Source organism: Emys orbicularis, chromosome 10 (genome assembly GCF_028017835.1).
Source record: "Emys orbicularis isolate rEmyOrb1 chromosome 10, rEmyOrb1.hap1, whole genome shotgun sequence".
NCBI lineage: Eukaryota > Metazoa > Chordata > Testudines > Emydidae > Emys > Emys orbicularis.
In genome coordinates, this window is record NC_088692.1 from 50,485,891 (window position 1) to 50,512,482 (window position 26,592).

A 26,592-nucleotide genomic window follows, 5' to 3' on the forward strand; every position below is an offset into this window, starting at 1 on the left:
AGCTTATTTGGGACCTGAGCTGATACATAGACTTTGAACAGACCATCTATCCAGAGGAAAACTTTACCTTATTGGAATAATGCACTTTTGGAATGAATTTTCAGTTGAGGAATCAACTGTGCTGAAATTAATGGATTTTTGGGGTTTGTACAGTTTTGGGACTAGCTGGGGGTCATTTGAATATTGCTGACTAACAAGGGCTTGCCTCTTCAGCAAGAGAGGCCAGTTTAGCACTTTTCTTCACTACAGTGTTCAACTATTTTTTACTATTCAACTTGCTCTGGAGTTGATAGACTAAAGCATAGTAAGTGTGCTTGAGAGTGTCCAGTAGTGGTGTTTGGTGTCACTGCTTGGATGTGTTTGAGTATATACAGGGTCCCAATTCTTCCTTGGCATAATACAAGTAACTTCCATTATTTACACTGAAGGTGTTGTATTACCTGTTTAAGGAACAGGTAGCTTCATTAAAGCAGGGTCTCATGTAACAACTGAGTGGCTTTGAGTTGTCCTAGAACCCACATGACTCTGAACAAGTCCAATCTGTATGGACATTTTCATAGCATCAAGGGCTAGGTTTTGAGAAGGTGGCATATGTAATTACAGCCACAAAAAGTGTGTGTACACACATTTCTAGTGGGATGTCCATGCACAAGTTAGATGCCACTGTGTATGTGCAGTTTTCTGAGAAATCTCTCATATACTATGACTCCTTGGGGCCTGGTGCAGTCTATATTTACGGCCAAGTTTCAGTCACTCTTGTGAGTTGCCTGTTTTGAGAAGGAAGTTATGCAGGGAGTAGGAAGTAATACATAGAGAAAGGGAAGTGCAGAGCAGTAGTTGCAAACCAGATTGTATCCCCTGAACCATGCAGATGCATCCCTTGGATTGTTACGCATCACCAGCTGGGACAGTGTAGACAAGTATCTAAGAGGGAACACACACAAGGATGAAGCATTCTGTGAAAGTCAATCATTCATAAACTATGGTCTTTGTTCCATTTTATACTAGTGGAACAGTATTGATCTCAGTAGGGTTAGGCCTGGCTTTCAGTGAAAGCAAGAGCTGAACTGGCTTTATAGCTCATGGTACATAGAGTCAAAAATTCCCCACTGACCTCAGTAAGTATTGGATTAGGCCTTAATATAGCTACATTCTCTGTATGCAGAGAAAAGGCCTGATCTAGTCTCAGTGAGGACTGCAAAATTCCCATTGACTTTATTGGCAGGACTGTTCCTACAGTGAGGTAACAGCTGGTTGATATCAGAACAGAGAAGCTGGATGCAAAAGTGCCTAAATCAGGCCCCTGAAAATGAGGAAGAGATCAGTAACATGTGATTGAGTTTGTTGGAGTTACCTATGGCACACAGACTTTCAGGCAACAATCAAGAGCATCTCATGTTGATGATTATTATTTCAGAGATTTTCTACATGTAATTCTTAGATATTTTATCAGTTAAATGAAACTATTACATACAGATCACATTTCAGCCAGGTACAAAATAAGCAAGCTGTGGGCATGGACATAAGCTTCCTTTATTTGTAATGAAGACATCTACTCTGGATGGACATATGGAATGCAGCAGAGATTGTCAGTATAAGATAGAGTCCCACTTACTGTCCCTCCTCCCCTTTTACTAGACTGAACATATAACTCTATTACCAATTCTCTCTAAAAACTAGTTTTAAAGAGCAGCAATACACAGTTTGAAGGCAAATAATGTCTTTGGTTTCCCCTCTCACTGTCTGTCCTTTGTTTTCACCCATTTTAACTTGTGACTTTGAAAAGGTATTTGTTAGATGAATAGACCTGGTCTAGTAAGACCGCTGAATTAATATTATTTTTGTGTACAACAGTATCAAGTTGTTTGCTAGGGGTTATTTACAAGTATCCAGACAATTGCCAAGTATTAAAGGAAATGCTCACAAATCCCAACAGTTTTATGAATTTTCTTACAAGATAAGCATGTTTCACTATTCTCCTCTTTAAAATATTTCAGGGAGAAGGATACCATGTGATTTAGCTGACCAGTCACACAGCAGGTGACATTCCTCTCTGCAACACTTAAGTTCACACAAGCTTTCAAAATAAGACTTAAGTAGTGCATGGGTATTGAGCTAGCTCTCTGCCAAAAGATGCATTTCAGCCAGCACAAATAGATTGGAAATTTCACAAATGACTCCTAATCTGAAAATTATTCATCCCAGCCATTTAGGAGAAGGCTGGTTATGTTTCTCCTCAAAACCTTTAGACAACTGAGATGAGCCAATGAGATTAGAAATAATGGCTGCAAAAATGTGTTCTGTTTACAGGTTATACATCTGATTCTATATTCAATATATATTTCACAGCCATAGCCAGCTGGTTACATGTCAGAGATAATTTTAGGCCAAAGTCGCTTATTCTAAACTAAGACACACAAAAAAACCTGGGTGCCTGTCATAAAAACACTACACCTCAGGGATGTTAAGGGAAGTTCAGCAGAGAACTCAAGATACTCAGTGTAAAACCTCTCAAGATCAGCTGCATGATCAAAGCATGTTGCCCGATTCTGTTGTTTCTACAGGTAAGAATGATGGAGCTGGCTAATTGAAGTGTCAGATGTCACTATAGGGCATGCTCCTCAGGGTATACTTGGCAGGCTTTGCCAATTTTTGAGTCATTTGTAATACAGTCTTTGAATGCCAATAGACAGCAGCAGATAGAGTACATTTACGTCAGATATGAGCAAACCTCCACTATGTCAGTACAGATGCAGAATCAACATGGCTTGTATTATCTTATGCTCTAGAGCATGTCAGCCTTCAAAGCAGTCTGGGTGGTAGTTTCCAAAAGCCAAAATATTGTGATGTTGCATTTCCCCTCCGTGTCCTAGCAATGAGAATCTGCAGCTCACCCAGATTTCTTCACTTCAAAGCGCTGTTTAATCTGGAAGTGCTCACACCTCTTGTGCTTCATGGTCAGTCCATACTGAGGTGTTATGTCTGCCTTCTCACCATCACATACGCTGAACTCCAGTTGCTGGAGCAGGGTGGTCAAGAAGAGGAAGACCTCCCACCTGCCAATGGACTCACCAATGCACTTCCTCTTCCCCAAGCCAAACATCATCACTTTCTCACTCTCTGCCCTGTTTACTTCAGTCCCTTCAGCACTGAGGAAACGCTCTGGGTTGAAGGTAGATGGATCTTTCCAAAGCTTCCTGAAATGGAAAGAGAAGACGGTAGTTGTACCATCATCTGAAGGATTACTAGGAAAGCAGGCATTTCAGCATGAATAGCATCAGAACAGACTCGTGTGAAACATGGCAATAGTTTTCAACCTCACATCCCACTACTTTTACTATTCATTCGTGCTCTTACCTTTAGCACTGCAACAACAAAATCCTCTGTGCCAAATTCAGCTCTGGTGTTGCTTACTTGAAAGTTTATGTAGTTACACCAGGGATGAATTTAACCCATTATGTTAGTGACCAAAGGCAATATAGTTTCAGCTGAGGGGAAAACAAGTCATTAATGGGCTCACATTTTTTTTTTTTAAAATGATGATTTGAGGTTTCATAATTTGAAATTTTCCTGGGAAAACCAATTGAATATCAGACCATCCATAATGGACCTATCCATCACAAACCCATCCAGTTTTTTTTTAAACTCAGTTATACTTTTGGCCATCACAACATCCAATGGCAATGAGTTCCACAAGTTGTGTACGTTGTGTGAAAAGGTACATCCACTTGTTGGTGTTAAACCTGCTGTCTATTCATTTCATTGGGAGACCCTTGGTTTTTGTGTTGTGTAAAAGGATAAACAACATTTCCCTATTCAGTTTCTCCACACCGTTCATGATTTTATAGACCTGTCATATCCTCCCCCATTAACCATCTCTTTTCTAAGCAGAACTGCCTTAATCTTTTTAGTCTTTTCTGGTATGGAAGTCATTCCATACCCTTTTGTCATCATTGTTGCCCCTCTCTGAAGCTTTTCCAGTTCTACTATAGCCTTTTTGAGATGGGGCAACCACAAATGGACACAGTATTCAAGGAGTGAGTGCACCATGGATTTATACAGCGGCATTATGATATTTTCTGTCTTATTTTTTATCCCTTCCTGAATAGTCTCTAACATACTGTTAGTCTTTTTGATCATTGCTGTGCATTGAATGGAAGTTTTCAGAGAACTATCTGTGGTGGCACCTAGATCTTTGTTTGGTGGTAACATCTAATTTAGAGAGAGAGAGAGACGGGATTTTCCCATATGCATTACTGTGCACTTATCAACGTTGGATTTCATTTGCCATTTTGTTGCCCATTCATCCAGTTTTGTGAGATACCTCTAACTCTTTGCATTCAGCTTTGGCTAGATCTTGAATAATTTTGTATTGTCTGCAAACTTGCCACTTCGCCCCCTTTTCCAGAATAATATGTTGAATAGCACAAATCCCAGTAAAAATTCTTGGGTGACCCGCTGTTCACCTCTCCATTGTGAAAACTGACCAATTATTCCTACCCTTTCACCAGTTTCTGATCCTTGAGAGGACCTTCCCTCTTATCCCAAGGAAACTAAGTAGCCCTAAGTGCCTTTGATGAGGAACCTTGTCAAAAGCTCTGAAAATCCAAGCGTACAATATCGACTGGATCACCCTTATCCAAATGTTTGTTGAGTCCCTGAAAGAACTGTAAGATTGGTGAGGCATGGCTTTCCTTAAACTAGGTTAGTCTAGCAGGCCCAGTATGAACAACATTAGTTACTGTGGCATATGGGTATGGGGAAAGGCTCAAACATTAGTATCTAAAAGCCACACTGGTCCCAGTTCTCCTCTCACAAGTTTGAACGTCAGAACTCTATTCGAATCCATGGAATTCTAGCGTAAGTGAAGAGAATAAGACCCATTGTTTACCAGTCATACAGTAAATCCTCAGTGAGATCGCTCCTCTCCCCTCCCCCCAACCAGAAACTTCAACCTGTTTACAGGGTTTCTATTGAAATAATTTCTGCAACATATTCCCAATAATCCAGTACAGTCATTTAGGACTCATCTAGATTTGGCTTATTGATATAAAGGCATTGGAACAATTTTAGCACCAACCCATCTTATTTGGTCTGACTGAACTTACTCATCATGATTGACTTGCCACTGGTTGACAAACACACAGAGGTCCTTCGGGATGAAGTAGCCATTCAGTACTGTGTCTCTCGTTGTACTGAAAGAAACAGGGGTTGTCTTAAGTTTAAAAAGCTGCAAGGCCCCTTTCAGGTGAATCAAAGTGAGGTGACAGTTCTAGAGAAGTGTCCTGTTTTGTACATCTTATTTGCATTCCTCGGACTTGTGTTAGTTGATAGCCCATCCTTGTTTGTACTTGCAGAGTTAATTGTGAACATTTCTGGGAAATGGAGGAGAACTTCCAAACTCATGTTACTAGCAAAGAAAGTTCCTGTCACAGGAAACAAATGCCTGTTGAAGTGATCAGGTCACATGGTTTCTCCCAAGGAAGAGAAGAAAACATTAAGACACTATGCTATAGCTCTTAATGGCCCTGCATCAGGTGAATTGCAGGGTCTGAAGTGAAACTAACTGTACTTGGGATTCAGCAGCTTGCGATCAACAACCAGTGCAGCTACACAGGTACAAACCCCAACTAAAGCCACCCTTTGCATCAATACAGCTACATCAGTTGCTGGATTGGAGTTAATCCCATGTATAGATACGGCCACAGGAAGGGCTTGAATAATTAATTCAAATGTGCTGCCAAGTATTCCCCCCCATTCATCTTAAGGAGGGAGGGTGCCTTTTGCACTATTCCCACAGAGGAGTATGGTTTACTTGGCTTCATATCAGGAGATGGTTAAGGTGATAACAGGGTAAAGAATTCGGTGTTAGTCTGCACAGGAAGGGGGCTGAGTCAGAAGACCAGTCTCACCAAGCAGCACCAAAAAAAGGGCACAAACCAGCCTTGACAGTTACAGGACTTACCAGTGAGGAATGGTGAAGGGCAGGAAAGAGGAATGTCTGAACATCTCTAAGATAAAAGCTTCTGTATAAAGCAGCATGGGCCGGTCTGACAGTCTGGGTCTCCTCTCTCTGCCAATCGTCTGATCTACAGGTTAGAGTGGAGGAAGAAGTTGTTTGGAACCCAGCCTTCAAGACACAGACCTTGAAACTGTATATAACAAAACATGAACCTACCTAATTCTTCATGAATCTTCTTCTGAATTTCTGGATATGTCACAAGATACATGAGACTCCAGGACAACGCAGTTGTCACAGTGTCAAAACCTGGACAGATACAAAGGAAAAGCATTTAGTCATCATGTGAAGACAAGTCAAAGGAAATTTACAACCCCATGACTTTAGATTTTCATCATTTCTTGGCCAATTTTGCAAGTTGTTAATATTAGTATCAGTGCGCTTTTTTTTATCAGCTCTGTAAGATTAATCAAAAATGTGGATGTGCCACAACTTAAACTCAAGGGTATTTGAACCCAAAATTTTAGTTCAGATCCATCTCTAGTAGCTTTATCATCCCAACTCTGGATTGTCAACACTAAACAGCAGTACACAACTGTCTCTTGAGAACTTGTTTCATGGTTACAGTTCCTACAAAGTTCTTCAGGGGGACTGAATTGCGAAAGACTCTTGATTCAAGAACTTCCAAGCTTTCAGTTTGTAAAAATGTAACTGCTCTGCTCCTAACAGTAGCCAACTGAAGTATCCTTTATGCCTCAGAATGAGAGTTGCATGAATCAAAGGCCTGGAGATAAATTGGAACAGAAAAATCTGGGATTGCTTTGGATTTGAATGCAAGTATTTTTACCAGCTCCAAAAAGGTCATTGACAATGTTGACAATCTTCTGATCAGAGAGTTGAACGTTGGCAGGTTCATCCACTTTCTTCTCCTGACAATGCTCAATCAGGGAGTCGGTGATGTCTCGAATATTGTCCTGAAATAGGAAAGTCCATAGGTTGTAAAGGGGACCAAATTCCAAAACACTAAGGCCGTTAAACAAGAACAGTTCACTGCTGGAGGGAGGAAAGTCTAGTGCCTCGTTGCCACAGGTGTGTGAACCCCAAAGTATGATTACACTGCAGGTTCAGACATGCAAATCATCTTTTCTCCCCTGCAGTTATTGATAATAGATAATGGTATTTGTCCCAAGTTATGATAATAGAGAGGACTATATTGCTTCCTACAGCAGCTATGAAACTTAGATTAAAAAAAGAGTTATAATCAATTGAAAACATTTAATAGCAAAATATAGCAATCAATGCCTCTAAATAGTCTGTTTGTAAGAAGTAACTGGATTTTCGGTGGGCGAAATGCTATTTGGCTAGAGAGAAGAAGATGTTGCATGATCTCCACTACCTCTTCTCTAACCTCCGCTTCAACTGATATTTGTTTGTGAGCCAGAAAGCAAAAGAGAAAAGACAATGAGCAGATAATGAAGGACAGAGCAGGAAAATGGATGCAAATGAATCACCTTCAAGCCTGTTACCTTATCAAAGCTGCTGTAGTGCTCCTTAACAATCTTCTGCACAAAGGAGTCAAACTTCTTATTGAGATCCTTGAAAATTTTCATGGCGCGGCTAGGGAGATACTGGAGCACTGGGATGAAATCTGCAGGGTTGCCAGAGGCAGCCACCTCCCCAAATTCCTTGCTCAGGTTTACCATACTGAGCAGCTCCTGGTCATCATGGTTGTAACGCTTGCCAAAGCACATGGCACAGATGACATTGGTCACAGAGACCACCATGTACCGATAGGGGTCAAACCTCTTCTCTTCCTCCATCAGTTGCAGAAACTTTCTTACTAGGTAGTCAGCTTCTTTGGAGACATGCTCCTCGAGGAGGCAGGTGGACGAAGAGTTGGGGCTGGGTGAGACAGAGAAGGTCTTCAGGGCATTCTGGGCCAACTTCCTGCGAGCTCTCCACACCTCCCCTGAATCAGTGCTGAAGGTCAAGCTCTGGCCATCTCCAATATTGCGAAAGCTGTAGAGATCAGGGCGCCCCATGAAGACCTCCCCTTGCTTCACCAGGGCTTGTTTGATGGTGTCCAACCCACTCAGCACCAGCACAGGTCTGGCGCCGATCTGTATCTGCATCACATCTCCATACTTCTGGCTCATCTGAGTCAAGATCAGGTGTGGATTGCTCCCCAGCTCCAGCACATTGCCTATCAGGGGGTAACCCCTTGGTCCTGAGAGCTTCTTCAGCCCCTTAGGGATCTGCTGCCGGAAGGATCTGATGACCATGAACGTCAGACAGAAGACAGCAGAGGCAATAAGGATCTCGGTGACTGAGATAATGCCCTGGCTTCCCACCAGTGACATTGCAGCCTTCATCTTCAAGGGACTAAGAACCCTAAAATTAAACAAAAGAAAGGTAAGAGGTAAAGTCCAGAAGGCATCTCAGGTTATAAGGCAGTGTTATCTGATGGTTACTTCATAAAGCTAGCAGTCAGGAAACCTGCATTCTAATCTTGGTTGGGGCACTTGCTTCATGACCTTATGCAAGTTACTTGGGGTTACATTATGATGCCCTGTACTCAGACTGAGTAATACTTTTCTGTGAGTTGTCCCATTGATTTTCCCACTTTGCAGTTGTGGGGTTTATTCAGTCACTGCCTTTTAAACACCCCCACAAGATATATAAATGTATGTGCAGCAAAATAATCCCCCTTGATCTTTACCAAAGAGGAGATAGGATAGGACATTTAAGTGTTGCTTTCTAAACATTATGTGCTACATGTTGTACAGTCAGGTTCCCAGAGACAGTGCTTTTGTAGCTTCACCAAGTCAGTGGCATTGAAACAATTTTTATAGTGGGGGGTGCTGAAAGCCACTGAACAAAACGGTAAGCCCTGTATATGATGGAAATCACTTCAAGCCAAGGGGTTCTGCTGCCCCCCCCCAAGTTTCAGCACCCCTGCACTAAGTGACAATATTCATTGCCTTAACTCTAATTTACACAGTGTTCTTATCAAGATGCAGTTGCAAATTTCATTGCAACATCTATTTCCCAGAGACTATTTCTACTTGAACCACATTACTTTAAATGACCATAGTGAAAAAACTTGCCACACTGATTTTATTCCTAAATGATCCCAGGACCAGAGATCTTGCTCCTTTCATCCCAAGAGTTATAATACCTTACATTTATATAGAAGCCTTTAAAGGGATCCTAAAACATTTTACATACTATATGCCTATGACAGTGTGCAGTTAAGCAGCTCTAAACAGAGCTTGTTGGAAGCTAGCACCCTGGTCGCTAGGTTATGTCTACACAGGGATAAAAGCTGCAGCTGGCCCAGGTCAGCTGACTTGGACTCGGGCTTGTGGGGCTAAAACATGCTGTGTAGACATTCAGACTCGGGCTAGAGCCTGAGCTTTGGGATCATCCACCCTTGAAGGGTCCCAGAGCTTAGACTCCAGCCTGAACCCAAACATCTATACAGCAAGTTTTTAGCTCTGGAACCAGAGCCCTGAGAACCTGAGTCAGCTGAGCCAGGCCACCTGTGGGTTTTCTATCCCTATGTAGACATACCCTTAGATAGAGCACCCAGGGTACGGGGTGTAGAGTAGGAGGGAGTTAGGTAGTTTGAGCAGGTTGGGAAGGTTAGAAGAGATCGCTTGGATCTGTAGAGAACCTGATGAGTTAATGAGGTAACTAGCTCATCAGCTGGATAGCCGGGAGAAGAAGGCAAGCGGTATACGAGACTGAACCAGGGCGCAGGAGGGGGACTCCTAGCTGCTGCTATATTCAGTTGGTGTTACACTTGGCACACAAGGGAGAAATAATACAGATCCTCTGATGGATTATGTATGCTGTTTAATTCACCCAGGCAGGGTTTCCAGGAACTGAAGGGGGACCTGCTTACAGGGCCAAATTCTCCTCATCTTATTCATATGGTTAGTGAGTCCTATTGATTTTCTAGGGGTCACCAGCCCTGTAGCATTCCACCCCAGCTCATCTAAAGAATGCATGCAGGGTTTTGCTTAGAATAGCCAAGAAGAACTTCATTGCTGAAATGTTGCCATTTCTGGAGTGGAACATCATGGTTCCCTAAAAGGCTGTGGCAGCATTATACCAGCATTTACTAGGGGAATGAAGAGAAGGTGCCTTAATGACTTGGAGCTACCAAGGGGAATTTCTGAGGTATAGAAGGTAGTTACCCAAGTTATAATTTGGCCCTAACACTGGGTCTGCTGGCTCTAGTCTCGCTGAGAGTATCACAGGATGCAGGACTTTAGTGTTTGATCTCAGTTTAAGATCACCAGGAATATGCACATGTAGAAGGGAGAGATGGGGCTATCAAGCTCTCTGTAAAATTCTTAGTATGACCACACCACATTTCTTTATGCTGGGGGGGGAGGGGCGGGGAGGGGGGGGAGTGTAATCTAAAGGCAAAGCCTAGTTCAGCTTTAGTCAAGAGTCTCCGTTATAACTAGTGTGTGCCTCTCTCCAGAAGGGTCTATTGAATGAGCAGCAGTCTCTCTACTTACACCACCGGTGCATAGTAGCGCATAGATTAGACACCCGATTCCTTTCATGTGTTTGTTTCTGACACACTAGATCTTATCAGTTCCAAAGAGCACAGTATGGTTTATAGTGTCACTATTCACCCATTAAAGATTGACATAGGGGAGGGAGTGCCTCTCATTTCTACGAAGGGAGAGATATAAGCTAGTGAGTGAGGAAATCAGTCCAGATTTTTCCATCTCCTAGTTCACACTGAAGGAAGAGAGTCTGCTCATTCACTGAGAACAAGGAGATGATGGGTAGACTCTTTAAAAAGGGTCAGTTCTCCTGGGTGGGGGGTGCTTTTTTTAAGTCACCAGGAAACACAGACTGGACTTTTGTGCCCATCACTGAATGGACATTTGCTTATTTCATGCAAAAACAGGAATAGTCTTCCTAATTATTTAGTGAAAGGAAATTATTAGAGACTAGGAAAACATTAAGCGGTGGATTTCCACCCCTACAAGGAAGCCAGACAATTCCCAAGGAAGACACCGCTTCCCTGCAGAACAAAGGCACAGTGGGCAGAGGTGGATCTGAAAAGAAGGGTCTCTCATAAGATGTCCTCCTTTCTAAATGTCCTATCTTTGGGGACACTTAAATCAGACCATCTGAATTGATCTAAAGCAAATTTGTGGGGTTTAGAACAGTTTTGCCAGACACTATTTACTTCCCTTTGTCTTCATTTCTTGTTCCTTCTATAGGAGATGTCTAGGTTTTGAGTCATCCCCCCCAACAAGCATCCTATATTGCTTACTCATCCAAATCTTAAGGAAGAGAGGTCAGAGCCTTAATATGGGAACCCTTTGGAGAACTCCTCTTGTACACCCACACATACAAACCCAACTTGGCTAGAGTTCTCTTAACTGATGAGATTCCCATCCAGACAAATAAGTCAGTGGCAGAAGATTTAGGGCTCCATCCTTTTGCTGTTGAATGGAAGTTTTGCTAATAATTTTGACAGGAGCAAGACCTGGCCCTTAATTATTGCCAAAGATATATCCGTGCAGGATGTTGGATATGACTGTTTGCATGACTTCTTGCTTGTGAATGTGGGAGACAGAGTTATAACTGACCCCATGGTATTTCATCTGCAAGCTACATGCTCAGGGGGATAGGGTATCATTCCAGCTATTAGGCTCCACTCTGATTTTCTGCAAACAGTTTTGAGGTTGACCTGATAATGCATCACACGATAGCTCAGGACTCCAGGTAATTTGAGCGCCTAAGAAGTTCTATCACTAGTGGGGGAGCGGGGAAGACTTTTCTACATTATATGTGCAAAGCCACCAGACAGACACATTTATCAGCCCCCCCCCCCCCCCCAGCGTTTACACTGCGGCTGGATCTGCAGAGAAGCACTGCAGAGACGGGGAGCGGGGAAAAGCAGCCTGCGGTACCTGTGCGTCCCAGATGCTTGGCGCAGCTTGCCGTGGAGACCTCTTCTAAGGAGTCGGGTGCTCCTGGGTGCAGCTCGGAGATGCCCGGGGTCTGCGGCTTGTTAAGGGGGGGGGGAAATACAAGGTGCTCCTCCCCAGCAACTTGACTGAAGTGACACTTTCTGCCAGCTTTATATGCACCTCCTTGCATCCTGATTGGCCGATCATCCTCCCGTCACGTGACAAAAGTGTGCACAAAGCTTCCAACTGCAAAGTAATGACTAGCAGCTCCATCCCCATCATAACAACCGCTGTGGTTTGCAATGGACAGGATCCCTGGAGAGCCCCAGGGATTCGCTCCGAGCAGCAGCACAGACAGATGTCAGTGCAGTGCCAGAAGCAGGGGCTCTCCAGCGCTGAGGCCGCTGCGCCTGCTGGAGGAAGCGCGGGAGAAGGGGAGGTTGGCTCAGTCCATGCAAGAGCGCGACTCCTCCATCCTGCTTCTGGAAACCCGAATCCCCGGGCCTCGGCTGTTGCTGGTCCTTGAGCTCACTAGCTCTGGGGAGTCTTTATTGGCAGAGGGGGAGGCGGTCGGGTCGGGTGGGTATCTCTGTGCCCGGAGTCGTGAGGGCTTCAGGAGCTCAGCTCAGAGTGTTTCCGAGAATGCTGAATGCGCCTGGTGGCTTTGGTGCGCAAAATACCCAACCAGTCCTAACCCTCCACCCCAACAACCCTGTACAGCAACACATCAGTATCCAGGGCAGAGGCTGGCGCCAGCGGTGCCCGACAGCTTCTATTGCCCGGCGCAGTCCTGGGGGATGGGGGGGGGGGAGTCACTAGCCTACCCCCGGACCCCCCCATGGCGAGGGGGTGCCATTCCAGCGGCTGTCACTGTGATCTGTGAGAGAAAGATGTGGTGGTGGTAACCTTTTTATTGGGCCAACTTCTGGTGAAAGAGACAAGCTTTGGAGCTTACACAGAGCTCTTCTTCGGGCGATCTCTGTGCAGACACCCTTCCCCTTAGCGCAGACAGCTTAGCGCTTCGCTTCTCGTCCTCCCTCGCCAGTGGCCCCAGAAGTATCCTCCTCTCCTGAAGTTACTGACCGGCTGCTCTGCTCCAAGGGACATTCTCCCCACAGGGCATTGGCCCCCAGTGAATAGGAGAAACCTCATTGTTCTTTGATTTCTCTCGGAAGGGGCCAAATATTCATACCATTGCAACTGTAAAGAGAATCGACCCGGGTTGCCTTTGGGGAGCGCGGAGGGTGTTGAGCAGAAAACCGACGTGAAAATGCCTTTTATTATTAGAAAAGGAGGATCTGATAGCCAGGCCAAAGGATTCCTAAAATCCCGAGGGCTGGGGCATACCCACTAATTAGCCACTGAGCCGATTAGGGGCAGAGGCAGATCCACATCCCGTGTGTTTCTATAGCGTCTGTAACATGCCCAGGCGCAGACAGTAACCTTGGGAAGTAGGGTTCGTACTTGGAAATTTTCATAGCGGGGGTATGGGAGGAAAGTCCCATTTACACACCTTCCCCCACCCCCACATCTCACCCTGGAAGGGACCCGCTGCTCTGTTCCTCTTTCGTTTGCCCCAGGCACTGCTCCATTTCATCCCAGGGCTGCGGAGTAGGGGTGTCATCCCTGATCACTGGGGAGCAAAGTTTTCCTGGCCCTGGAGCGAGGGTTCCGGGGAGTTGGGGGACCGGGGAAAGAGGGGCCGGATTGTGCGCCCAACGCAGGGGGTTAACGTTGTTCAGGCAGCAGCTTTCTGCCCCTGAGCCGGGCGAAGTTAAAGATTGGAGAGGTTCGCGTGAGAAGCGCTTTGGCTCCGTTTCACCACTTTCCCCGAGCAAACAAGCCGGGAGAGATTGGGGAGCAGAAGGGGAGGGGGAGCTGCAGCGGAATGAGGCGGTGGAGCAGGGGGAGGGGAGGTCACTGTTCCAAAGGCACCTTTTGCAACGTGGCAGGAGGGAGCAAGGGCAGATTCGCAGGAGCAGGGGACTGCACGAATGGGCAACCTGTGGGAAGCCCCCGATCCCCACGGAAAGCTCCCAGCAGCCACAGCAGCTCTGATCCCGCGTAGGGGGGGGGGGGGGGGAAGGAGATGACAGCACAGCCAGGTGCTGCTTCCACACTAGCCAGGTCTCTCTTAATTTGCAGTTAAATCGAGTGGGCAATGAAAGAGAGACAACGTACAGTAGGCGCGTCTGCAATATCGTCAGCTAATGCAGGGTCCGATCCGGGTGCCCCTGAAGTCATTGGGTAAAAACACCCCGCAGGAGGCAGGATCGGGCCCACGGAGTATTCACTCCAATAGGCTCAGCCGAAGTCCCGGCACCAAACCGGTTAAAGAGGGGAAGAGGCTGGAGGGTGGGGCTTGCGCTGCGCTAATGGAAAGTAACCTGGCTGGCTCCCTTGAGAACCTAGTCCTGCTCCCTTTTAAGTCGATTGCAAAACTCCCTTGACTTTCCTTGGGAGCAGGATCGGGCCCCTGGGCAGCAGGGCTGGAGTCCTGCCCCCCAGACGGGTGCGGGTAGCCTGGAGGGAGGGATGAGCTGCCTTGCCTCGCTCCCTATCCCCCCCCGGGTTGTGCTGGGGAGGGGACAAGGGGGCAGCCCTCTGATGCAGCCACTGAGCTCCGGGGGATCGCGTGAGAAGGGGCCTCGAATAATTAAACTCTCCGGACAAACCTGTAACGCCCTGGTCACTCAGTCACGCTATGGGAGGGCTCTTAAAGGGACAGCGCCCTGTTACCGTGTGTTCTTTATTCTCCCCAGCTGTTTGTCCATGGATGGCTTTGGGGCAGGATGCTGGAGGGGGCGGGAAGGGGGAGGGTTGTAAAGAGCTAACGCATGTTCGCATGCAGAGCCAGATGCTCACAAGAAAATAGCGGGGGGTGTTTACAAACCCTGTGTATCAATATCCTGTCAACACCCCTTGAGCTAATTTCCCGCACGCAGGCACCTGCCAAATCACACTCCAGCCGCGACCCTTGATGGGGAACAATTACCCAACGCCCAAACTGCCGCTTAGCATGCAAGGAACATATAACCTGATGCCAGTGCTGATAGCCGCCACGCCACCCCCTAGGGGCTCGCTGGATGTGTGAGGGCTGAGACATAGGCAGGCTGCAGCAGAACGAGCTCGGGCACCCTCTCCGGGCACTGCAGGAGTCCTCCAGGGCTGCAGAGTCAGTAAGGCAGAAAGGCCCAGCAGAAGCGTTTGCTTCTTGAAGAGACAGGCGCAGGGTCTCAGGCTGAAGACTGGCTCAGGGTGAGGGTGTGTTCAGGTGCGTGAGGCTCTGCTGAAGGTGCCTGGCACGCAAGGCTGATTCTTTGAACTTGTCCTCACTAACCCCGGCAGCCAGGAGCCACTCAGCTCTGTCTGGGCTTGGCAGAAGCTGTGAGCTGCAGCTAGCAGGAGGGAGCTGCTGATGCAGCTTTGGAGCGGAATTGGGGCCGTGTGGGGGTAGTTTATCTCATTCCCCCCAAGACCCATATAAACTAGTGCTCTCCCACGCTGGAGAGCTGACAGTCCTGGCTAATCAGTCTGTGGCCTTCAGAAACTGTGTCTCCTCCAGCAGCAGTTCTCAACCAGGAGCCCGGGGCCCCTGTGGGGTGGGGGCTGCAAGCAGGTTTCAGGGCATCCGCCAAGCACGGCGGGTGTTAGACTTGCTAGGGCCCAAAGCAGAAAGCCCAAGCCCTGGTGCTGAAGCCTGGGGCCCCACCACTGCCACCCTGGGCTGAAGCTGAAGCCTAAGCAACTTAGCTTCACAGGGCCCCTGTGGCATGGGACCCCAGGCAATTGTCCTGCTTGCTACTCCCCCACACCCCAGCCCTGGCTTTTATATGCAGAAAAACAGTTGTGGCACAGGTGGGCCATGGAGTTTTGATGTTGGGGGGAGGGCCTCAGAAAGAAAAAGATTGAGAATCCCTGTCCTCCGACACTTTACCTCCTGCAGAAGGTTTGTTCTGCAGAGTAAGTGTCATTAATTCAAAGCATAGTTCTGACTGGCCTTGTGAGTAGTTAAAAACGACACAAAGTTACACATGCAGACATCACCACCTGAAAACTCTCACACTGATGCCTATCTTTGTTCAGCGCCAGTGTGTTCATCTCAGCCATTTCACACCTGCATGAATCACAATTTATTTCTACAGGGACAACAGTTTGCTCGAGTTAGGGACAGGTATGGAAACAAGATCTCTGATTCAAAGAGCTTTACTGTCTAAATGCAGCAACCCCATCAAATCTTTTTAGCTAAGCAAGACGCACAGATATTTGTGCCTGTACAAGTGACTTCATCTGCCATCGGTTACTATGACTACCATGGAGTGAAATAACTATCTTATATATTGGCCATGAATCCCATATTTGAATAACATTACATTTAGAATACTGACACACAACAATTTATGTAACTATATAGACATATTACTACTAAATGCAGGAAGTAAGTGCATAGTAGAATTTGAGTTTCAAACACACACGTCAGGCAGAACACAGCCATGTAACCTTATCTGATCACCTTGATCCCATGAGGCAGTATACAGTAAAAGACAATGAATGCACCAAAACAAAACAAAAAAGGAGAGAGATGTACTTTCTAAAATGCAATCTACAATCCATTCGTTTGTTACATGTACGATGCATATAAAATTGAGCATTTAGAAGTTACAGCTGCAAAATTCAAGTTTAAGATTGACTTGAGGGCTAAGGCCTAGATCTGTCTTTAAAAACCATGTAAGCATTGGCTGAGCAAATGGATGCATTTCTGGGTCAGTTAATCCAAGCAGGATCCGGAAGTGGCTCATATTTTTCCCAAACAGACTGATCTATTTGTTATAATACAGCTGAAAGTACTAAACCAGATAAACTGTTTTCAAACATGGTTATAGCTGGGGTGATTTAAGTGTCTATTGTGGCCAGGGAATTATTTTAAACAAACACATTGGACCCAAACATGGTCTTAACAAGTCTTAACATTGTTCTAACTCAATTTGGTATGATTTACTTCAACCACAAGTTGTTGGCCTAGAAGCAGGAATCACTAGAGGATGTTCTATGGGCTGTATCAAACAGGAGGTCATAATTGTCCCTTCTGGCCTTAAAATGTATGAACACATTGTAACCCTATTGAATGTGAAGGCCCTAAAATCTTGTGTGCACATGGTTGCAAACCTCGGGTAGTTACAGTGCAAGCTCTAATGTGCACAGGGTCTCTTCAGTCTTTTCCCCCTTTTGACTTAAAATTAACTTCATTCCTGAAAAGAAACCAGCAAGTGAACGTAAAGGCTGGTAAAACAGATAGAAGAAGCTGCTTTGCTCCATTTCCATTCTGGTTCACTGGCTTCTGGAGCTGAGTTTGGTTTTGTCTGTTTCTCTTATGTCATTCATTTGTAAAGTCTCACAAGCAATTAGTAACAGAAGAACTGATTATGTATGTGCTGGGTTTCTCTCAGGGCCAGCTCCAGGCACCAGCTTGGCAAGCAGGTGCTTGGGGCGGCCTCTCTGGAGAGGGGCGGCACGTCCAGCTATTCGGCGGCAATTCGGCAGACGGTCCCTCACTCCCGCTCGGAGCAAAGGACCTCCCGCCGAATTGCCGCCGCAGATCGTGATCGCGGCTTTTTTTTGCCGCTTGGGCTGGCAAAAACCCTGGAGCCGGCCCTGGTTTCTCTGTACCTCATCCCAGAAACTATATTATTAGATCCAACATCCCATGAACTATGTTATTATCTCATCCTCATCTTCCACAGGCCAAATCATCCAGGCCAATGGGATTGTACTTGATGTGCAGAAATGTTTTCATATATTGTGCGCATTCCTGGATTTAAAAAACATTCCATATTGCACCTATTTATTACAGTGCTGGGGGTTCCAACGAATGACCATCACAACACTTAACCGGTTGATTAAGAACTGCTGACTCCTAACTCTAATGTGATGCATTCTTCTGAAAGACCTGGAGATAAACAAGTGGGGGATCCAACTCTCAAAGGATGAACTAGACCAGAGGTTCTCAAACTGTGGTCCACCAGTGGTCCACGAGCGCCATTCAGGTGGTCCATGGATAGTTCCCTCTAAGGTGCGTGCCTGGGTGGCTGCACATGAGACAATAAAGGGCCACCCACCTAATTATTGGAGCTGCGCAGAGGGTGGGGGGAATTTGGGATGTGTAGGGCTGCAGCAGCCAGAGAGAAAGAGGCGACTTTCCCCAGCTCCAGGGCTATGGCTTCCAGGGAGAGACAGCCCTCCTTTCCAGCCCCAGCTTGGGGGCTGCCACAGCAGGGGAGAGAGGGCACATCCATCGCATTAGAAAGGTAAGACTACTGATATTAAAATATGAGTTGTGTGCTTTTAGCTGTAGAACAGAAAACGTTAATTATTATTAATTTTGTTTATATAGCACTTTTATCCAAAGTGCTTTACAATACTTAGCTAATGGAACAAACAACATTTGGAAAGATCATTAAGTGGTCTGCCGAGACCCTCAACAATTTTCAAGCGGTCTGCAGAAAAAAAAAGTTTGAGAACCACCGAACTAGGCCATTAGCTCTTCCTGGATTCCATGCAAAGACATTGACCTCTCCAGCAGCAAAGGAGCTGTGGCAACTCTGTTTCTTAAAGTGGTGGAGGCCCAGGCTGACATCTGACTACGGCCTTGGCTACACTTGTGAGTTACAGCGCTGTAAAGGCTCCCTCAGCGCTGTAACTCACTCCCCGTCCACACTGGCAAGGCATTTGCAGCGCTGTATCTCCGTGGTTGCAGCGCTGCATGTACTCCACCTCTACGAGAGGAATAGCGAGTATTGCGCTGCCGCTGCAGCGCTGCGGCACCAGTGTGGCCGCCCAATGCGCTGTGAATGTCCTCCAGAATTATTCGGCAGTATCCCACAATGCCTGTTCTAGCCACTCTGGTCATCAGTTCAAACTCTACTGCCCTGGCCTCAGGTAACCAACCATGTGACCGACACTTTACATTCCCCGGGAATTCTAAAAATCCCCTTCCTGTTTGCTCAGCCCGGCGTGGTGTGGAGTGCTATCAGCGAATCTTTCCAGGTAACCATGCCTCCACGCGCCAAGCGAGCCCCAGCATGGAGCAATGGCGAGTTGCTGGACCTCATCAGTGTTTGGGGGGAGGAAGCTGTCCAGTCCCAGCTGCGCTCCAGCCGTAGGAATTATGATACCTTCGGGAAGGTATCAAAGGACATGATGGAAAGGGGCCATGACCGGGATGCCCTGCAGTGCAGGATTAAAGTGAAGGAGCTGCGGAGTGCCTACCGCAAAGCCCGCGACGCAAACAGCCGCTTGGGTGCTCCCCCCGCGACCTGCCGATTCTACAAAGAGCTGGATGTGATACTTGGGGTTAACCCCACCTCCACTCCAAGCACCACCATGGACACTTCAGAGCCGGTGTGGGGGGGGGGGGAGGAGGAAGAGGAGGAGCAGCAGGAGGAGGAAAACGGGAGTGATGGTGGTGGGCCAGATGGAGACACCCCGGAATCCCTGGAGCCATGCAGCCAGGAGCTCTTCTCGAGACAGGAGGAAGGTAGCCAGTTGCAGCAGCCAGTACTTGGTGGAGAACAAACAGAAGAGCAGGTTCCCGGTAATCGCTTTTTTTTTTTCAGGAAGGAATTTTTTCGGTGCGGGCTCTTTGGGAGAGGAGGGTTAGGCATGCATGCCTAGATGCGGAATAGTGCATTGATGTGGTTTATCACATCACAGTAATCGGCCTCGGTAATCTCCTCAAATGTCTCATCCAGAACGTGTGCAATGCGCTTGCGCAGGTTTATCGGGAGAGCCACCGTGGTCCTTGTCCCAGCCAGGCTAACGTGTCCGCGCCACTGTGCTGCGAGGGGACCATTGCTGCACACAGGCAAGCTGCATATGGGCCAGGGCGGAAGCCGCATTGCAGTAGAAGACGCTCCCTTGCTTCCCAGGTCACCCTCAGCAGCGAGATATCGTCCAGGACGAACTCCTGTGGAAAATGTTGGGACAGTGTTCAGTGTAGGTGCCCTCTGCAGCTGTTGGCTCTCCCCAAGGCACAGAAAACCAGAGGACAGTGCAGCCCTGAAACAATCAGTCCCCCTTACTCACCATTTTGAGGCTCCCGTGGGATATGTGTGCTCTGTTTCGGATGGGAAAATTATGCTATTGTGTAGACCCTGTGTGTTTTCTACTCCTTAAGTGCGGGGGGAATCATTACTCTGTCTGGTATAAACAATGCTGCCTCTGTTAAATGTTGCATTTTGCCTATACAGCTGCATCAACCTTGAGACCTCAGCCGTCCCTCTTATCGCCTGCTCAGAGACTGCAAAGACTCAGGAAGAGATTGCGAAAAAGCAAAGAAGACATGCTGCAAGAAGTGATGTGGCAATCTATTAAAGAGAATGAGAAAGCACAGGACTGGAGGGAGAGAGAAAGCAGGATCCGCCAGGAAAACGCAGTGCACCGGCGGCAAAGCACCGCGCACCGGCAGCAAAGCACTGATAGGCTCATAAGCATCCTGGAGCGCCAAGCAGATGCTATCCAGGAGCTGGTAGCCATGCAGAAAGAGGAGCAGTACTGCAAACGCAAACGCCACCCCCCCCCCCCACAGCCCTTGTCCCAAAACTCTTTCCGTTGTGCCCCACTGTCACCTCCAACCCACTTTCCCCAACTTCCGTGTTCTTCACGCCACCTGCTGCCTCCAACAAGAGTATCTTCACCACCCAGCCCTGAAAACCATGACCCTTACCCTCTGCACTCAACCCCCATCACCATGCAGTATAGCTGTCCTGAAGTGCAGCACTCACTGCACAGCACACCAGACAGGACATACGCGAATCTGTGATTGTACTGTTCCCCACTCCACCCCCTTGTTTCTTTTCAATAAATAATTTTTTTTTCTTTTCAATAAATGGATTCTTTGGCTTTGAAAACATTCTTTATTATTGCATAAAGTAAAAGACTCCTTAGCCCAGGAAATAAACAGGCACTGCAAGTCTGCTTGTCTGCTAAGCAGACACTGATTCCTAAAGATTGGAACTACTGCACTTCACTCCCGTGCAGGGCACCAGCTTTCACTGCTGGTTTTCAGCCTCAAATTGCTCCCTCAAGGCATCCCTAATCCTTGTAGCCCCGCGCTGGGCCCCTGTAATAGCCCTGCTCTCTGGCTGTGCAAATTCAGCCTCCAGGTGTTCAACCTCGGAGGTCCATGCCTGAGTGAAGCTTTCAACCTTCTCTTCACAAATATTATGGAGGGCACAGCACGCGGATATAACCGCGGGGATGCTGTTTTCAGCCAAGTCCAGCTTCCCATACAGAGATCGCCAGCGGCCCTTTAAACGGCCAAAGGCACACTCCACAGTCATTCGGCACCGGCTCAGCCTGTAGTTGAACCATTCCTTGCTGCTGTCAAGGCTCCCTGTGTAGGGTTTCATGAGCCACGGCATTAACGGGTAAGCAGGATCTCCAAGGATCACAATGGGCATTTCAACTTCCCCTACCGTGATCTTCCGCTCTGGGAAAAAAGTCCTGGCCTGCATCTTCCTGAACAGCCAAGTGTTCCGAAAGATGCGTGCGTCATGCACCTTTCCTGGCCAGCCTGTGTTAATGTCAATGAAACGCCCACGGTGATCCACAAGCGCCTGGAGAACCATAGAGAAATACCCCTTCCGATTAACGTACTCGGATCCTAGGTGGGGTGGTGCCAGAATAGGAATGTGCGTCCCATCTATCGCCCCTCCACAGTTAGGGAACCCCATTTGTGCAAAGCCATCCACTATTTCCTGCACGTTACCCAGAGTCACGGTTCTTCTGAGTAGGATGCGATTAATGGCCTTGCAAACTTGCATCAACACGATTCCAACGGTCGACTTTCCCACTCCAAACTGGTTTGCGACCGACCGGTAGCTGTCTGGAGTTGTCAGCTTCCAGACTGCAATAGCCACCCGCTTCTCCACTGGCAGGGCAGCTCTCAATCTCGTGTCCTTGCGCCGCAGGGTGGGGGCGAGCTCCTCACACAGTCCCATGAAAGTGGCTTTTCTCATCCGAAAGTTCTGCAGCCACTGCTCGTCATCCCAGACTTCCATGACGATGTGATCCCACCACTCAGTGCTTGTTTCCCGAGCCCAAAAGCGGCGTTCCATGGTGCTGAGCATGTCCGTGAATGCCACAAGCAATTTTGTGTCGTACGCGTTATGCGGCTCGATAGCATCGTCGGACTCCTCACCCTCACTGTCACTTTGGATCTTAAGGAATAGTTCGACAGCCAAACGTGACGTGCTGGCGAGACTCGTCAGCATACGCCTCAGCAGTTCGGACTCCATTTCCCGCAGACAGATCGCGCTGCACAGAAACCGTTGAAAGATGGCGCCAAAGGTGGACGGAAACAAAGGGATTTCTGGGATGCGAAGCGATGCATCACGGGGCGTTGGGACAGGACCCAGAATCCCCCGCACCCACGCCCCCTTCCCACAACCCACGGCGCCAGAATGGGAAAAGGTGCTCTGTGGGATAGCTGCCCATAATGCACCACTCCCAATAGCGCTGCAATTGCCGCAAATGTGGCCACGACAGTGCGCTGGGCAGCTGTCAATGTGGACAGACTGCAGCGCTTTCCCTACTCAGCTGCATGAAGTCAGGTTTAAGTCACAGCGCTGTACATCTGCAAGTGTAGCCAAGGCCTGAGGGTGAGGGGTGGATTCAGGCAGAAATTCTCCTTCAATGGGGAACGAATCAGGACCCTACAGTTCCTCTGTTTACTCTCTCCCCACTTCCCCCCACCCTTCAAATATCCCTTCCCAAAGTTTTTATCAGGACAGGCCTCTCTGCTGCCAAGGGGAGATACTGCTGCTAGCAGGGAGTGTTAGAATGTGCCCTTGCTTGGAAATGGCCAAATCACATTTGCAGCTGTGGCGAATTTACAGCCAGATTACTGCTCAAGTTGTGCTGAGGGTAAAAGAACAGGAGAGCAGCATGAGAACTACATTATCACAGGGAGAGGTGGAATTCAGTCAGGTTGGGGGGGGGGGCGGGAAGAGTTTATTGTGTTACCTATCCAGAATTCTGGGGCAGTGTCAGACAACATCTGCAGCAGCATTGTCATAGAAACCACACACACGTGCAGGGCCGGTGCAAGGAAGTTTCGCGCCCTAGGCGAAACTTCCACCTTGTGCCCCCCCCCCAGCTCTGTGGCAGCTCCCCGCCCCCCCTCTGCCCTGAGGCACCCCCCCATGGGAGCTCCCCCCCCCCCGCGGCAGCTCCCCACCCCAGCTCACCTCTGCTCCGCCCCCTCCCCAAGCACGCCGCCCCGCTCTAATTTTCCCACCTCCCAGGCTTGAGGCGCCAATCAGCTGTTTGGCACCGCAAGCCTGGGAGGGGAGGATAATTAGAGCAGGGGCAGCGTGCTCGCGAAGGGGGCGGAGCAGAGGTGAGCTGGGGTGGGGAGCTGCGGCACGGCTACCTGGGCTGGGGGGGTGGGGAGTTGCCGCGGGGGTGTGTGTGCCTCAGGGTGGGGGAGGGGAGCTGCCGCAGGGCTCCCCACCCCAGCTCACCTCTGCTACGCCCCCTCCCGGAGCATGCCGCCCCCACCGACAATGACAATAATTGCATGGAGCGGCTGCTGTGCTGAGAGAGGGACTCTGAGCATGTGTCAGTGCATCACCGGCAGCCCAGCCCAGGAATGCTGTAAAAAAAAAATTTGGGGCACCGCTTTTTGGCGCCCCCAAATCTTGGCGCCCTAGGCAACCGCCTAGTTTGCCTTAATGGTAGCACTGGCCCTGCACACACGTACCACCGGCGGAATCTTTCTTACAGCATTTCACCCTGCTAGATTTGGGGTGGGAGCAGGCACCTCAGGAAAAGGGAATGTCCCCTGTCACATGTAACTCGAGATTGCAGAAACTCAGGGTCCCCCTGCGTGCAGGACTGAGTGAAACTGACCAGAGATCCCCATGGCTAAATACAGGGCCGGCTCCAGGGTTTTTGCCGCCCCAAGCGGGGCAAAAAAAAAAAAAAAAAAAGCCGCGATCTGCAGCGGCAATTCGGCGGGAGGTCCTCGCTTGGAGGGGGAGTGAGGGACCGTCTGCCGAATTGCCGCCGAATAGCTGGACGTGCCGCCCCTCTCCGGAGTGGCTGCCCCACCCGAGCACCTGCTTGGCAAGCTCGTGCCTGGAGCCGGCCCTGGCTAAATATGCACTGGTTTCTACGGACTATAGGCGAGTGTTTGTGAAACAAAAATAACCAGGGCAGCAAAACTCTCTCTCTAAAGCACTAATCTCCGCCTGTGAAACGCTCGTCCCATTGAAGACCATTTCAAAACTCCCCATTGATTTCAGTGGAGCCAGGGTTTTTTCACCCCCTCTGTCTATAACGTCCGCAGAGAAACCGCACTCAAAAGAAGCAGTTGGAAATGGTGAGGGAGATCCCCGGGCATAGTCCCAGGGGCTGCCCTTCCTCCCCTGGCTTGTTGTGTCCCTTTCTCACCCCCCGCCCCCCCGTGACTCCGGTGCCAGAGGCTGGGGGTGCGGGGGAGGCCCGGAAGGACAGAGGGACAGGATTGAAGGGCAGAGGGATGGAGTGGAGGGGGAAGCAGAGGGATGCGCAGGTACCACAGCAGCAGGTTAAAGTTTATCGGGTAGTAGCGCTTTCTGCCCCGTCCTCGCTCGGGTTAACGATTGCCCAGGTTCGCGTGCGAAGTCGTTTGGCTGCGTTCCCCCGGTTTTCCCGTGCAGACACAAACAGGACCGGGGCGCTGCGTGTGGGGGAGACCAGTCAAAGGCAGCGGAGGGGCAGAGGACAAGGGAGGTCGCTGCTCCAGACTTGGAGGCACTTTCTGAAGCGTTGGCAGGACGGGGCATGGCGTGAGAAGGGAGATGGGCAGGGGCAGAAGGGCGCGCTGCAGGAAGGGCGATGCCAATGTGCAACCTGCGGAAAGCCCTGGCTCCCCCCCCCCGGAGAACCCTCCCCCCCCCCCCCCGCACCGGACCCTGACACTCCCGGGGCTCCGATCACACCCTGGGGGGTCCAGCTGGGCTCGGCAGGCAAGGGGGCGAGCGCTGACCCCCTAGCCGTGCGATCCGTGTTCCCCCAACGTGAATGGGGACACGCGCCACGCGTGTCTGAAATGTATCCAGTTAGCAGCGCTGGACACGTGGGAGCCGAGCAGGGGAGACAGGAGAGGGCACCGGGCCGGCTCCGGGGGAGGTGCCGCGGCAGCCCTTGGCTGCAGCCACTTGGCTCTGAGGGATCGCGTGAGAAGGGGCCGGGATGCCCGCACTCCCCGGGCAAACCTGTAATTCACGCCCTGGTCACTCAGTCAGGCGCTGAGCGCTCTTAAAGGGACAGCGCACTTTGCAGTGGCCTCCCAGGCACGTCCAGAACTTAGGCCGAGGCCCAGACGCCCCCAAAGGAGGCCAGCACCTACACTTTGGCGGCAGGACTGCTGATCTCGCAGCCCATCGAGCCTGGGTTATAGAGGGAGCGGCTCAGGACAGAGCTAACAAAGGCAGAGGGCTAGTTACAACATGTTGGGGCAAGGGAAGGGCTATTTACAAGCCCTTGCTCCAGTCCAAACACCTTCTATGGGCACCTCTTGGGTAGAGCTCAGCTGCACCACAGCCACAAATTAAAGGCCAGGTTGTTTATAGCAGGGGGTGGGAGCAATTTCATAAGGCTCAGGCAGCTGATTGGCATGCTCTGTAATCTTCTGCTGTTTCAAACAGTCACGCAAAGGTCTCCCTGCCCTGCATTGGCTGACAGACCCATTCCTTCTCTTCTGTTTAGGGACCGCAGTTGGTTGGGGCCTATTTCTTTAAGGCTAGAAAGGCCGGCTGCCTGTCTCTTAAAGGAGTTCCCCTCTGAGATATCCCCTCTTGGAGGAAGCATGTTAACTCTAGAACTTAGAGCAAGCCACTGGGATTCAAGAGATCTGGCATCTGTTCTCTACTCTGCCACATATTTCCTTTGTGACCCTGGCCACTTCTTCTAATCTCTCTGTGCCTTAGTTTCCCCCACTGTAAAATGGAGATTATAGTCTGGGAGGGGGGAGCAGGGAATTGTATTTTATTAAGGTCTGTTGAAGAGCTTTTAAATCTTCATACGGAAGGGGAAATAAAAGCACAAAGTGTTGGTCTTGAGAGGCTTTGTTAAAATAACGGAAAAGAAAAGGGGCAGCATGGCCATGAGCAGTAGTTCTCAGCCTTTTGGGGGCTCAGGAGCCGTTTGTAAACTGCCAAGGCCGGTTGCTACCTAGTAAATAGCTTTAGTGCAAAACTATCTGGCTTGCTGACTATTGCTTCCCCAGGATATATACTATACATATTAACATAATAAGCACCAAATAAGGACACGGTATGTCCCATAGTGGCAGCTCCTGTTTTACAGGGCTGGCTGGGCTCAGCTCCCCACTCCAGGTGTTGCTTCCTCCAGTGTTGCAGCACCTCTCGGGTTTGTCCTGGACCCCTTGATGGCCAAATTTGTATGAGTGGCGTTGCAGTCTTGTGTATGGGGTTGCAGTGCCACTCACTCAAATTTGGCCTGATCCCTGTCATCCCAATGGAGGGGCATCTGGGCCAAAACTCAGTTTTACTGTAAACCTGTGCATCCCCTGGAGTGGGGAGCCAAACCTAGCCGGCCTCATGGCACCGGAGCTGCAGAAGCTGCTGCAGCTGCAGGATAGAGTTTGGGGCAAGCTCTGCAACCTCCCCCCCACACACA

General features: G+C 48.9%; 1 protein-coding gene across 1 annotated transcript; it reads right to left on the reverse strand.

The window, feature by feature from the left end:
* Positions 1 to 2,890: 2,890 nt before the first annotated feature.
* LOC135884481 (cytochrome P450 1A5-like) lies at positions 2,891 to 12,189 on the reverse strand. Its single transcript, XM_065411883.1, is given in 8 exon segments — positions 2,891 to 3,197; positions 5,109 to 5,195; positions 5,966 to 6,089; positions 6,179 to 6,268; positions 6,807 to 6,933; positions 7,486 to 8,350; positions 11,908 to 12,009; positions 12,011 to 12,189. Coding segments are annotated over 8 exon segments (1,881 nt in total).
* Positions 12,190 to 26,592: the final 14,403 nt, after the last annotated feature.